At 33.8% G+C, this 16,080-nt stretch overlaps 2 protein-coding genes across 2 annotated transcripts; both read left to right on the forward strand.

The window, feature by feature from the left end:
• Positions 1–4,288: 4,288 nt before the first annotated feature.
• Positions 4,289–6,727, forward strand: LOC136232310 (E3 ubiquitin-protein ligase AIRP2-like). Its single transcript, XM_066021422.1, has 5 exons — positions 4,289–4,726; positions 5,195–5,357; positions 5,466–5,532; positions 5,950–6,184; positions 6,258–6,727. The coding sequence occupies exons 1-5, from the start codon at positions 4,638–4,640 to the stop codon at positions 6,466–6,468; spliced, it is 765 nt and encodes a 254-aa protein (XP_065877494.1). The 5' UTR covers positions 4,289–4,637; the 3' UTR covers positions 6,469–6,727.
• Positions 6,728–12,632: 5,905 nt separating this feature from the next.
• LOC136229183 (GDSL esterase/lipase At3g48460) lies at positions 12,633–15,839 on the forward strand. Its single transcript, XM_066017780.1, has 2 exons — positions 12,633–13,377; positions 15,184–15,839. The coding sequence occupies exons 1-2, from the start codon at positions 12,754–12,756 to the stop codon at positions 15,670–15,672; spliced, it is 1,113 nt and encodes a 370-aa protein (XP_065873852.1). The 5' UTR covers positions 12,633–12,753; the 3' UTR covers positions 15,673–15,839.
• The last annotated feature ends 241 nt before the right edge of the window (positions 15,840–16,080 follow it).

A 16,080-nucleotide genomic window follows, 5' to 3' on the forward strand; every position in this document is an offset into this window, starting at 1 on the left:
CACCCTATTCTGTTGTGGTGCATTTCTAACTGTTAAGTGTCAGAAAATTCCTTCATCTTAACAAACTTTCATGAAATGATCACTTTTATACTTTCCACCATTATTTGATCAGAGAATTTGATCTTTCTTCCTATCTGAGTTTCCATCATATTTTTCCACATGAGAAAAACTCCCAACACTTCATCCTTTGACTTTATAGTTTACACACATACTCTTCTAAAGAAGTCATCAACAAAGGGAACATAATAGGATTTTCCTCCCAACGAAATTGTTTTGGAAGGTCCCTATACATCTGAATGAACATAATCCAAAATACCCATGATGTCATGGATTGCAGTGCCAAACTTCACTCTCATCTGATTCCCCTCGATACAATGCTGACAAAGATCTAACTTGCAGGTTCAAACTCCATCCAATAACCCTTGACTCACCAAAGCTTTCAAGGACTTTTCACTTGCATGCCCCAACCGCATATGCCACAATTTGGTTGCTTCTAGTTCTTTATCATCACTAGAAACCACTGATACTACTCTAGTAATTATACTGCCATAATAATAGTACAAGTTGTTGCTCTTTTGAACTCCCTTGATTGCCACAAGTGCACTTGATATGACCTTCATAGAACCTTATTTGATAACAATAGTGAAGCCCTTTTTGCTTAGGACTCCCACGGAAATGAGATTCTTCATCAAGCTCGGCATGTATCTGAAATTTGTCAAAGTTTTGGTTGCTCTATCATGATTCCTCAACTAAATTGTACCAATTCTAGCTATCTTACAAGGACTGTCATTTGTTGTGTGAACAACTCTGCCATCTATTTCTTTGAAGCCAAAGAACCAGTCCCGATTAGGACACATATAATGGCTACAACCCGTGTCTAGAATCCATGCTTGTGACCCACTTGATGATGCCATTGTTGCCAATGAAAAATCCGAGCTATCATCATACTCAGCAACATTCAAATCTGTAACAACCTTCCATTTACCAGATTTGTTCTTCAGTTTCAGACAATCTTTCTTCTAATGCCCTTTTTCTTGAAAAAGGCACATTCATCTTTGCCAACTTTGGATTTTGATCTCGCATTCTTGCCTTTACTCCTTTTTTAACGGCCTTTCATGACTAGTGCTTCTGCTGCGCCACTACTACTTTCTTTCTTATATTTCTTTCTCAATTTGTAACTATACAATGTAACATAAACTTCACTTAGAGACACCTCAGCATTTCTATAGAGTAAAGTAGTTTCAAGAAATTCAAACTCCTCAAGAAGTGATCCCAACAACATCAATGCCAAATCTTCATCTCCAAAAGTCACGTCCAAGTTTATCAAATCAGCACCAAGTTTATTGAAACTCGTGATGTGAGCATTCATCGTGGTACCAAGAACATATGAGAACCTAAACAATCTTTTCTTCATATGAACTTATTCTGACTGCTATTCCTCAAGAAATTTTCCTCCAATGCCTTCCATAATACATTTGTAGAAGTTTCTTTGATGAATGCATACTTCTGCTCTCTAGGCAGGCATGATCGAATTGTACCACACGCCAAATGGTTTATTGTTTTCCAATCCTTCTAATCAACATCTTCTGCTTTCTCTCCTTCAATGGAAACATCTAGACCTTGTTGAAACAACGCATCCAAAACTTCACGTTGCCAACTGCCAAAATGACCAGTACCATCAAAGATCTCCACAGTAATTCTGCTATTAGACACACCTATTCTTGACAAAATAGACGTTTTTGCCGATGTGGAACCCTGTGGTGTTTCATTAGTCGTCATCTCAGCTCAAATTGAAAAATCACCAATAATAATTTATCTTAACTTCAATAGAAAAATTCCGAGGCCACTAATGCATAAATGGTCTCACTTAAGTACCAGCTTTCTTAGGCGATTATTACCTTTTTGACAGAATTTTCCTATGCACTTAAGACAATATATTATCTATGATTTTTCCAAATGAGTGTTTTAAAACACTACATTTCAATTTGCTAAATAGTCAAAGAAACCCAAAGAAAAAACTTTTCTGACATACCGACCAATCAGTCTAGGTGCGGCAGCTGCGACGTACAAAGCATACTAAGTTTTTAAACCAATGAAACCCAGAGAAAAGAATTTTTTCTGATGTGTTGATCGATTAGTCTAACCGCGGTGCACATAACATACTAAATTTCTAAACCAAGGCTCTGATACCAATTGTTGTGGAAACGGATAGGAAATTGAAAGCTAAAGCATAAAACAAATAGAGAAAACACCAAAATTAACGAGGTTCGGCCAATATTGCCTACGTCCCCGGACACTACTGAATAATATTTCAAATGAGAAAATATTACAATAGAGAAAGAAAGAGAAATCAACTAAGCCTTAGAATTATAAGAGGCTTGTTGTGTGATGCTTTAAGCCTAAAGCCCAAAGCCCAATATATAACATTAGAAAAGCTTTACTATGTTATGTTTTTCCAATGTAGGATAACAACATACATATACATCTCATTTTACTCTTCTTCTCTCTTGGCTTCCAATGTGGGATTCCTAAAAGAAAACCAATTTTTCTACATAACCAATTTTCCTAAAAGACCTAGTCCCGTAACACCTAGCTTACGACAGTTCCAAGCTAAAAGACTCATGGAACTAGGGTTGTGCATCGGTACAAAACCGAACCAAATTAATTGAATACCGAATTAGTAAAAAAATTTGAACCGAAGCAAACCGAATAGATTTATAAACCGAAATAAAACCGAACCGATATTTTTGGTTCGGTACCAAGGTCTTATTTGTAACTATTAAAGTGCTGCAAAAAAAAACATGAATCAAAATACTTGTAGACAATTTATGGACATCTATCAGTCATGTTCAACAAAAGGTATTACTTCACCAAATACATAAATATTTCATAACATGTCAATTGCTATAAAAGCCAAAAGACCTCAAAAGTAATAAACCATTTATAATGGTTTCAAAAACAAAATATCTGGTTCATTTTTGGGTACCATATAACTGAATAAGAAAAACAGAAATTGAAACCCACGGAGGAAAGGAAGCGGCACCAGTAGCAGGGGCACCAGCAGCACCAGACTTTATAGTTTGATGGTTTGATTTGAAACCCACAAACTGATACTAGAATGAGGATTGATGGTTTGATTTGAGGGATTAGAATTTAGATTTTCACATATTGCTGTTTGAATTGAGAGAATGATATTTAGGTTAGTAGTTGTATCGTATGGATAGAAATAAGAAAATAAGTGAAAAACTCAAAATATATATTAGAAGAGGAAGAGAAAGAGGAACATGCAAGAAGAGCAACAGACTAATTCTCTAAAATTTTCCATTGAATGCTGAGTGACTGACTTTCTAACGTCTAATACAAGTCTAGGAATTAGTATTAGTTACTTGAAAATATAAACTTATAAAGACAACATTTAATATTTATTGTGCCTTTAAAAAAATTCTACGCCATATGAGGTATAATTTGTATTATTTATTATTATACATATAATCTGTTCGGTTCAATTTTTTTAGTATTTTTTATAAAACCGAACCAAACCGAATATCGAAATGTTCTAAAAACTCAAACCGATTCCAAACTAAATTATAAAAAACCGAACCAAAAATTGAATTTTATGCGGTTTGGTTCGGTTTTACGGTTTTTACCGCATTATGCACATCCGTACATGGAACTCTATAGAAGGAGAGAAGAAAAACTTAATATTAAAATATAAGATATAAAAACTTAATACAATAAAATCAAAATAATAAGGTACTTGAGAGCATCTCTAAGAGCCTCTTAAATTGGCTCTTAAGTTAAAATTTGAGGAGGGAGAATAAAAAATCAGCTCCAACAGCCTCTTAGTGGCTCCTCAAATCACTAAGAGCCTCACCATCCTCTCTATTAATAGAGAGCCTCTCTCCACCTCTTAGTTCCTCCTAACTTCATTTTTTATTAATAATTTATTATTGATGAGTCTCTCTCCTTAGACTATTGGTAATATAACAATAAATAATAATCTTAATAATAAAATAATAGATAAGGAGTGAATATAAGGAGCATTATTGGAGATGATATATCTTAGCCCCTCTTAAATCATTAAGAGTTAATTATTTATATTATTTTTAGAGAGTGCATTAAGAGTGTCTTGGAGATGCTCTTTGAGTACCTTTTGCCTTCCAACAATGAATAAGATAAGATGGAGAATCTTTAACCAAATCATTTGACCATAAAACGACGGCATTTGATTGGAAGAAGTAAGCAACTATAACTGCCCAATCCCAACCCAAAAGCAATCAATTCAGTCCAACAATGTACTCCAAAAGTCAAATTACCATTTCCCAACTGTCATATTCAATTTCTTTCTTCTTCCTTTCAAAAATCCAAAATTCAAAAACCCTCATTGATTACTCTTGAATGAAGAGGCTATTCAAATGCAAGATATCAAAATCAAGTACAAGACGCGAGCACACCGGAGGTACTTCTTCTAGAAAGTAGAAACAAAGAACTGAATTTTCTCTTTGTTCAACAAACAACAACTTTCAGGGTGGAGTCCACCTACTCTTTCCAAATTCTCTCTGTATTTTCCTCAAAATTTAGATTATATAACTTCACTTTTATTTTATTGTATCGTCGCCGATTGGGAGAGAGAGACGATGGATTATTATTATGAGATTGCAGCGAGATCATCTTACCAGGACTCGCTTATGGTTCTCGAGTCCGATATCCACCACGCTAATGCCTTGTGAGTTTTTTTTTATTTTTTTTGCTGTTTTTCCTTCTTATTTTGTCGTCCCGTTTATGTAATGTTTGGGTTTGCTTGATGTTCTTTTTGGGAATTTTGTTTGGTTGCCTTCTATGTTGAGTTTTTCGTTTTTGAACTTCTATTTTTTTTTATAAACCCTGTATCTTAGTTCTGGATAATCAGATACATTTTTCTTCCGACGTGTGATTTTGAGGAAGTACGACTTCGATGGAATTTTATTCGTTAGAATTCTCTCTGTAATCATTTCAATCGCTGCAAATTTTTATTAGGGATGGTGATTTATGTGATTTATATGTTCCATATGATTTTGCAAATCCTGTTGTCCTGTCAGAAATTGAATTCTTTAGACGATAAAAAATGCGATTTCTTCCTTTATGCATCTTTTATATATATTGAAGAATGTTAACTGGGCTTTGCATTTACGTTGAATTTGAATTGCATTTGCAGGGCAGCTTCTATACCGAGAGGCAAGGGTGGTTCTTGTCTTCAAATGAAACTTGTTTACAATCAGTTGGCACCCATTTTTCTGCTGTTACTTCAGTGGATGGATTGTTCATGTACATGTCTACTTTCAAGTTCTTTAAGCCTTTTCCACATAGTTGTATATCAGGTTGGTCCTCAATTGCGTTCACTCATTTGAATTGGATGGTTTAGTTTGCTCTTTTCATCGCACTTCTTAAAATTTGTTATGTTGAAAAGTTATGTTTGGTATGTTTAGGTATCTTCAGATGGGAAGCCAAAAATCTCTAATTGCAGACGGAAAGCAACAATCAGGGAATTCTATGGTTTGTATATCTATCTTCTTTGTATCTTTATATCTATCGAATGTGTGATAATAATATGTTAGGGGATGCTAAACATTATTCTTAGAACCGCTGCTAGCTTAACCTGTTGTGTTGATTGGTTTTTCAATATGGTATCGGAGTTTCTTGAACTAAGAGTTCGAATTCTAGTAATTCTCATTTATTAATGAAATTTCTGCTTAAGCTTATGGGTTGAGTAGTTCTTTGGCAAATTGCATTCATACTCATTCCATCTCTTGTCATAATTGGGATTACAATGCCATTTGAATGTTAAACAATTGTATATTTAAGGAAGCAATTTGAACTTTGCTGACATGAAATGTGAAAGGCATGCATCATTTTGTCTCAATCTTCTGGTTCTTTTTATTGGCTCATAGTTTGACCGACTTAAAATTGCAGCTGTTATATTACCATCACTTCAACGCCTTCACGGTGATGCGATGGAATTGGATAAGACTCAAGATGAAGGTTATTGTGTGGAGATGCTTGCCAAGAAGAGGGTAGAAGATAGGATGAGTTTTTCGGATATGGACGTAGAAAGGGAAGACGAGTGTGGGATCTGCTTGGAGCCATGTACAAAAATGGTTGTACCGAGCTGCTGCCATGCAATGTGCATCAACTGCTACCATGACTGGTATGACATTACTTAACCTTCCTTTACTCAACCGTTCAACATTAAATGCTCAAAGCGTTTTGAAATGTTACAGGAACACAAGATCAGAATCTTGCCCGTTTTGCCGGGGTAGTCTGAAAAGAGTGAATTCGGGTGACCTATGGGTTCTGACCTGCAACAGTGATGTGGTTGACACTAATACTGTATTAAAAGAGGACATGCTGCGGTTCTATGTTTATATGAATAGCCTGCCAAAGGATATCCCGGATGCTCTTTTCGTGATGTACTACGAATACCTAATATAAGCCGAGAGACAAGAAGAGTATTGTATAGAGGAAAAGTGCCATTGCCACCCCAGTACATAAGAATCTGGTGAGATTTTCATGTTGAAAATGAAAATTTAATTTCTACTGGATAGTTGTTGATAATAATGTATATGCTTCATCCAGTTTTTGATACACTTATTTAACCTTTTCTTCTTGTTGAGAATGTACAACAAAATGAAGTGTAAATTTGTAATAATCCTCATTGCAATCAAATAACAAGTTTAACCAATCACCTTGCCTGAAATTGATTACTTGCAACTTGTTTCTTACATGGTCCTAAGTTGTCTGTTTGAAGATCGAATTGGCACAAACTATACACGATGCTTTGAGAAGTGATTATTGGAAATCTGAAATTCTGAAAGTAGTGCTTGAATGAATGATGTTGCATTATCCGTGCATTTATACTCCTAATCTAGTAGTAAAAGTTTGAGCTCAAATCAAGATCATTGTTTGTTAGCTAGGTTGAGATTATAGAACCCATCTTGGACCTGATATTGTTTCTGATTGAAACGTTGAGCCCAGCATATTATTATTTCCTACATTATGCGTCGGGTATGCTGTAATGCAACGCAGTATAATAGAAGTTGTAATGTAATGAAATTGAATAGTGATTTCATTCTTATGTTTGGTTGACAAATTAAAAAAAAATGATATAAAATCACGACAAACGTGAAAAATATGAAAAATGGAAAAACGTGAAAAGCCACAAAATGTAGAAAAATCGAAAACATGAAAAAAAACCTGCGTAAAATAGGAAAAATGAGAAAAAAGTGAAAAACAAGCAACCACGAAAAACGGAAAAATATGAATAACGGGAAAAAGTGTGAAAACAAGAAAACATGTAAACATGAAAAATGCAAAAATAATAAAAAAACCTTGAAAACAAATTTTATTTTTCTTATTTTTCTTGTTTTTTTACCGTTTTCATGTTTTTTTTCTCGTTTTTGCGTTTTTTCTATTTCTCTCGTTTTATCCATTTTTTACGGTTTTTTTTATGTTTCTACCATTTTTTTTTGTGCTTTTACAATTTTATAGTCCTTTCATTTTTTTCCTTTTCTCTCCATTTTTCACATTTTCCCTTGTTTTACATATTTTTTTTTTTCGTATTTCAACACTTTTCTTGTTCTTTAGCGTTTTTCTTGTCTTTTTTGGTTTTCGCATTATTTTGTTCTTTTCACGTTTTTTTTTGTTTTTCGCATTTTTTTACGTTTTACCATTTTAACGTTTTTGTTTTTATTTTTCATATTTTTTTTTTAATTTTCCTCTATGTTTTCATCTTTTTTGTGTTATCATTTAATAAGAATTGTGGATCATGATCATTAATAATAAAAATACAAAGCTTAGTCGTATGGAGATTCATGCATGTTTTTTTTCATAATTGTCATTATATAAATTTGTAAAGAAAAATTGAGTAATATATTTATAATTTCATTACGACAAAAATAATATAGCTAACCCAACATGTTAATAGACATCCAGTATAATAAGAATTCCATTACGACGTACCAAATGTCACATGGATAGATTTGGACTGCATCAAATCCATGTGCAGCGTCGAGACTTTCCTAAGCCTTCAGCCAACCAACTGATATTAAGGGGATTTTATCCCGTATATGCGTCTCGTCAATACATATGTTGACATTTCATTCCATAAGGTCCTCTATATGTTCTACCCCTATGAAGACATGAAGACATCCGTCTCTCTTTCCATAAATCCGAATGTCTGACTCTTTTAGTCCCCGATGGACTAGCGTGGATCACTTAAGTCAGTGTCGACCACTAGCTCAAGGGATTAGGGGAACAAAAGACATGATCAATATTATTCATTGAAGGTTCAAACATTTCCTTCCCCTTTCTATGTCGCCCCAACGCCCGTCGTTGTGGTCCTTGCCTCGAGTCTAGATAGACGCATAAGTACTAATGCCTATCCAAGCTTTTGCTCCTCTCAATTCGAATCTTTTGCCTCGTCTTACTATATTGGTTCGTTTCAATATTTTACTGTAAAATGAGTTCCGGGTTGAAACCCAACAATGAAACCTTGGAATTTTCCATCGAGTACTATAAAAATAACCCTTGCTCACTTTGGATCCTTTAGTTGCTTCACCGATGTCAACTTGATATTTTGGTAGGATCCCTTTATTGTCACCAACTTTGAGTCAATGTTAGGATGCCATTTTCTTTGATTGGACATGTCAACCACTAGACCAAAACTTTGCTTACCGACTTGCTACATGCATCTCCCGTTTGTTCACTACTCTTATCTGACTCGATGATATACTTTCATTTGAATTCGTTTCGGTTTATGCTCGAAAATTATTTATGTTCCATTAAATTGTACGCTTATGAGTTTGAATGAATGTTTGTATGACACATGTTCTTCTTAGTTGGATCAAATTTCAATTGCCCATATCTAATTCTCAGTTAGTTTTCATCACTTTGAACATGGCACAACTATTTGACTCATCTTAAGATTCATCGATTTGCTCCACCTTGCTCGAAACTCAAGTACCTATATACTAAAATTTGCACTTTTTACACCTGGGTTGTTTTGGACGTCCTCTCCACAGAAATCATTACAAACAAGAATAAACACTTATGAATTATCTTAGGCGTCCCCTTGATACATTCTTAGTAAGCACAAAAGGACACTTCTCCAACCTGGGAACTCATAATGAGTATCCTCCACCATCGGTAATCTCAACCCCAAAATATCATCATTTTTATAATGGCCTCTACTAACAAATTCCTTGAGTTATCACATGCCTAAACGTTTCAAAATAATCATCATATCGGTCATCCCACTGGACCGTACCCCGGGGTCATAGCAATCTCAGTATCTCTACTCGTTGGCCCTTTGTCTTCGAGTTTCTGCAATCTCATCCTACGACCTTCTTTGGTGAAATAAATTTTCTGTAATTTCATTTGCATAAGGCATTCTATGGACAAATAATTACTCGATAGGATTTTTCCTACTGATATTCACAATCGCTTCCAATGTTTATCTTTTCTCGTGATAGGCAACAATATTTATTAGCAGTATTTCTCATTTCTACATTATGGTTAGTTTTGCATCGTGTCGTAATTTGAATATATATATATCTACACGAGTTTTCTCGACTCATGAGAAGGCACAAGTAATGTCCTACTAAATATAGGTAAGTCAGAATTCATATTACGCCTTAATAATCTACTTTCATCACACAAGGATCCAATTGTCCATTCCTATGACACTTTGCATATGCATTGAACTTCACTCAAGTTTTCTCGACTCGTGGAAAGACACAAGCAATGTCTCACCGAGTTAATATAATTCAAGTGCAAACTATGCCTTAATAATTTGCCATCGATAACCATTAACTCAATAGTTCACTTGTGTGTTACTTCCCATGAGTATTATAATTTGTATATCAACTGCGAACTTTCCCTCACTCAAAAGGGTCGAATCTCGTAGAATTTCATGGCCTGCATCTATATGGGAATATTCATATGCCATTTAACATTCACATGCATTAGCAATTTTAGTTCTCTTTTCTAATTTTCACACTCCCACGTGTTGGGTAAAAGTTTTGCAACAATAACCCTAGCAAGCCACGAGTTTTTAATCAATCTGAAAGGCATCATAAAATATATTAAAAAAAGCACCGTAAACTTTTCTTCTGTCAACTCAGTTGGAAAAATTAAGCATCAGTACCACACGTTACAAATGACTCGCTTAGTTAAAGCACTAGTCGCTCACACTACGAAGAACTTGTTTAGTTAAAGCTCGCTTGCCACTGCGCAAAGAACTTGCTAACTAAGGCTCTGATACCAAATATCACGAGGAAAAATCTAGACTGCGCCAAATTCCCCATGTGGCATCGAGGCTTTGCAAAGCCTTCGGCCAACCAACTAATATCAAGGGGGTTTTATCCTCTAAACGCGTCCCGAAAGGTTCCCCTGTATATTAAACTTCGTCCTATTATGAGCTATATCATAGCCCAAAGTGCCCATAAGCTTCCATTCCTATGGAGACATTCACCTCTCATTTTATAAAGTTGAATGTCCGACTTTCCTAGTCCCCAATAGATTAGGGTGGATCGCTTAAACAAGTGCCTACCACCTATGCTTAGGATCAAATTTGCCTACAGGCCAACTCTCCTCTTACATTACGACAAACCAAACGAGATCTAAAAGTGATTTGCATATCCAAACAATATTAGTGTCAAATTTAAATCTTATAGGTAAAATAAGAAAGCAATACAATCTTCTCTTCTCTTCTTTATATATTTTTTAATCTATTTTATTTTTAGTATAAGAACATCTGTAAGGAATATAATGAATATGATGAACCACCCGTTATAACCATCAATTAAACACAATTAAACTCTTAACCAAACGTTTGAATTTGATGGTTTTGGCTTTAAAAGGTAGCCTTTACATTATTTTTTCTAATAATATGATATACCTTATTATCTCAAATAAATAATCATAATCAATGGTTTGATTTGATATGTTGAAATTAAGTATCAATAATATAACCTTATCAAAATAATGAGAGAACTTATGATGTTTTTGACAAAATTATGAATGTAGTAATCTATGGTCCAGATGGTAGATAGATAGAGTGGCAGTTGGAATATTTAAAGCATCCCACCGCAGCAAGCCAAAAAGAATCTGTCCATCACACCTCTCTTGTATTGAAATGGTTCACATTTATTGCTCTATCCCATCCTCAACCAATTTTGAGGCCAACTACCTCACCATTTTTCCCTCCTAATTCCACTCTTCATTCAATTTACATCTTTCATCCCAATTCAACTACATTTGTACTAAAATAAATAAAATTTAGTCGTTTTTAACACATTTAAAGAAATTCATTGTACATCACATATAAATCAAGTTGAATTTGTAATTAAACACAAACACAATGAAGTTAATTAAACATCTCAAACCTTAATTTGTGAGCTGATTACATCAGTTGTTAGCTGTTAGCTGGTTACATTAGCTGATTTGACTAGACCTGTTTGGTAAAAATTAGCTGATTGGTAATAGCGGTTTGTGCAAAAAGACGAATAAGGGCATTAATTTTGACGCAGGAGAAGAGGGAGTCTATCTATTAGGGTTAAAAAAGTCCATTAATTTTAATATTGCAAAACGCTAATTGAAAAAGCTCAGTTTAAGAGCTTTTTCTAAATTAGCGTTTTCATTCCAAAACTCTCTCTCAAACTTCTCTCCACCAAACACTCCAATTAGCGGTTTCAGTGGTCAAACCTCTAAAGTTGGTCAAAACCGCTCTTTTTATCCCAAAACGCTCTTTACCAAAGAGGGCCAAACCATCTATAATAAAGATGGTTCTAACGGTCGGGGTCCTGAAACCATCCATAGTAAGGGTGGTTACGGCGGTCGGAGAGGCTTGAACCCCTCTAGACCCCTGTATCCGCTAGGGGTGAGCATCGGTTTGGTTACTAACCAAACTGAATTGTTGGTTAACCGAACCGAAATAAGCTATATTTCAGAAAGTAAACCGAACTAAATAGAATTGATAACCGCATGTTAACTAACCGAAAAATTTCTGTTAATTAAGAAAAATATTGTAATTTTTATAAATTTGAATTTAATTGAAGTTAAAATTGATTTCACATGTTAAAAACTAAATACACATATATATACATTTGGATTTGCGGAATACAAAATAAAATTATGATTTTTTTTTTATTTATATATAAATTTCGGTTCGGTTTCAATTAAATCGGAATAACTAAATCAATAACGAATTACCAAACTTCACCCAAATTAAAACCGAACTGAATTAAAGAGTAAAAATAACCGAACCAAACTAAGGTTTCAATTTGGTTATCAGTTTATCAAATTTTAACTTCAAAAACTTGGATTTAAGCTAAATTTACTTTACCAGGATGATTTTGTCCCTTCATTCCTCGGATTTCTTCTTTCTAACACTTTAGTTCTAAAACCATCTCAATAAAAAAAAGTTTCCATCTTGGTCATGAAAATACATATCCAAGTGATTAATACGTGTTAATTTGTGCAATCTTCAACTGTAAATTTAATGTCAACCTTATTATTTCAATTACAATCACATTCTGCTTTTAAATAAACTTCCTAATTAATTCCCATTTTGCGGTGATATTTATGAAATTCTGAACCAGATTTGAAAGCAAATCAGAAACCTACCCTACCATTCAAACAACCTCCACATCACAACACTAATCGCATCTACTATATATACTATCTTTCGTCTATGCAAAACAGAAAACGCTTTCTCTAATGGCTACTCCTTCACAACTCATTCTCACACTCATCTTCTTCTCCGCCTCCATTCCTCTACTCTCTTCCTCTCCAACTCCACCTTTCAAAAAGATCTACGCCTTCGGCGACTCCTTCACTGACACCGGCAACACAAAGTCCGCAACAGGCCCTAGCGGTTTCGGCCATGTCTCAAACCCTCCATACGGCGACACATTCTTTCACCGTCCGACTAATCGATACTCCGATGGCCGGCTAATGATTGATTTTGTAGCTGAATCGCTTTCTCTACCGTTTTTACCACCGTATCTTCACCTGAAGCAAGGAGATGAAAAACATGGGGTGAATTTTGCTGTTGCTGGATCTACAGCTATAAATCATGGTTTCTTTGTTATGAATAATCTTAGTCTGGCTTTTACACCTCAGTCGATTCAAACTCAGATTCTTTGGTTTAACCAGTTCTTGCAAAAGAATGGGTGCCAAGGGTCTGTAGATTCGAGCCCGGCATGTAGAGAACTTATGGAGGACTCGTTGATTTGGGTTGGGGAAATTGGGGTTAATGATTATGCTTATATTACTGGATCTTCTGTTACTAGTGATACCGTTAGAAAACTGGCGATCAGCACTGTCACCACGTTTCTACAGGTCAGATCACTTTATCATCAAATATGGTGTTTCACTAAACTATTTACAAAATTAGGGTGTTTGTAAAACTATTCATGATTAATACCCTAACGTTGCTGTCAAAAAAAAAAAAATACCTTAACGTTAACTCGTAAGGAGCAATTTTACCTCTAACGTCTAAAATGATACAATTTTACCCCTAATGTTTGCAGCAAAGAGCAAATTTAACTCTAACATTGGCAAGTTATGTCAATTTGAGAAATAATTCATCAAACTGTATTCAATCATAAATCATGTTATTTACACTTCACATTTGCGTCATTTTATCACTCATTAGTAACATATCACAATAATATACATACACGTGAATTTTCTTAAAAATAAAAAATTATACTGTATTTTGTACGATTTGGACAAAAAAATATAAATATTTCGTGGAATTAAAAAATATTAATCTCAAATTCTTCTATTAATTAAACCATAAAAAATATGATTTTTTTTTTTGGAACCAATTGGTATGTAACTGTTGCAAAATAAGTAACGAAATATCTATATTTTATAATGATTACTGAAATTGATCCAACTTATTAATGTTAGGGGTAAATTTGTTAGCTGTGAATATTATAGGTAAAATTGCACCATTTTAGACGTTAAGAATAAAATTGCTTCTGACTGTCAACGTTAGAGATATTTTTACACCTTATCCATATTTAAGATATATATTATAGGGTCTTTAATTTTTCAAAATTAACTATTTATATTAGTAAAAAAAATTAAATTTTATACAAAAACCATTGAACATCATGAAACATCGAAATTAGACTTCATACACAATTACACCTATACTTATCATGTTTTTTTTTTTTTGAACTTATACGTAGATCCATCACAGATTTAAACTAGTTAATTTTGGACTTTTGACACTTTATTTTATTTGCTAACAAAATTTAGGAAGAACAAAGAATAGTTGAATTTAAAAAAGTGAAAGACTATCTAATTGTATTTTTTAAAATAGAAAAATTGACTAATGTAATATAAGAAACTCAGAAGACTAATAAATTATTTATCCTTTATGATTTTAGATAGTCAAACAGTAACATTCACACTATAGATGGTCAAACAATAACATTCACATGTGCGAATAGCAAAAACATTGCTGGCTATTCTAAAAAGACAAATAAGAAAAAAAAAAAATCGTCTGTGGAACTATCTCTATAAGATTGGAGGACATGAGGAAAATTGTTTTTGCAACGTTAGCAGATCTAACCCGGAGACGGGTTAAAATTTTTTATTCCACTTTTAGAAGTAAGAGAGGACGTTTTTCCTATTCCCACATGTGAACATTACCATTGGTTAGGCCCACATATAAGGGTGTGCCAAGTGTCCATTAACACATGACACCAAAGTTATAAGATCTTCAAAATTTAAGACACCAAAGTTATAAGATCTTCAAAATTTAAGACGAGTCTGATTGAATATAGATATTAATTTAAATGGAAAAGAATAATACAATGTAATAAGTTAGTTTAGATGTTTAAAATTGACATTCTTCCAATTCATTCCTTTTTGTTTATATTTTTTAATACAAAATTATAGTAAATATTAAGATTCCGATAAAAATTTAATACAGACTCGACTTTTTTTAAGACATGTCTATTATTGACCACTTCAATATCGTAAATAGTTTTGCAAACACCTTAATATTATAAATAGTTTTGTGAAATACTATGAACCGATAATATTACTCAATGATTACTACTCGAATTCAAATGTTATATAAGCAATTAAAAAGTACATAAGTTGTTTATTTCATAAATTAAATTGCAGGAATTGCTGAAGAAAGGTGTGAAATCTATTGTCGTTCAAGGCCTGCCGCCTACCGGATGCTTGCCACTAGCAATGACATTGGCTCCTGAAGATGACAGAGATGACATGGGATGCGTGAAGAGTGTAAACAATCAAACCATGGTTCATAATATTGTTTATAAAGCCAAGTTGGAAGATCTGAAAAGAGAATTCCCAAATGCTACCATAACTTATCTAGATTTCTGGAATGCATATAGTACGGTTGTGAAAAATCCGAGGGGTTACGGATTCAAAGAGCCATTCAAGGCATGTTGTGGATCGGGCGATCCACCTTATAACTTTGCGGTGTTTAACGTTTGTGGTATGCCATCTGCAAAAGCTTGTCGGAATCCGAGTCAATACATAAACTGGGATGGAGTTCACCTCACTGAAGGTATGTATAAGGTGCTCACAAATATGTTCTTAAATGGAACCTACAGTCAGCCTCCATTTGACTCCTTGCTACATTAAGCATGAATTTTTGAGTTTGTAATATGAGTTGAAAATTTTATATTTGGATTTTAAGCATATATTAAGTGGGATCAAGTATTCTTGAGTTAATATTTGTGACATCTATTAATCGAATAATATGTACCATATTGCTAGATAAATACATCCGACCAATGAAAATAGAGATACATATGAGTAGCATCAATTGATTGATTAAATGTATTGTCCAGGTAAAAGGTTTGGGGTAAACTACAATGGCTACCTGAATAAATCACAACTTCATATTCTTAATTACTTCTCCCCCTATCATAAATTGTAGAGTGTACATGTAAATTACTAGGTATTCATTATTTTTACATGTTGTAAATTAAGAAAATGTTTGATAAGAATCTCTAGTCAATTAGAAAAGGACATTTTAGCATTGCCCAT

Source organism: Euphorbia lathyris, chromosome 1 (assembly GCF_963576675.1).
Source record: "Euphorbia lathyris chromosome 1, ddEupLath1.1, whole genome shotgun sequence".
In the NCBI taxonomy this organism is placed as follows: domain Eukaryota; kingdom Viridiplantae; phylum Streptophyta; class Magnoliopsida; order Malpighiales; family Euphorbiaceae; genus Euphorbia; species Euphorbia lathyris.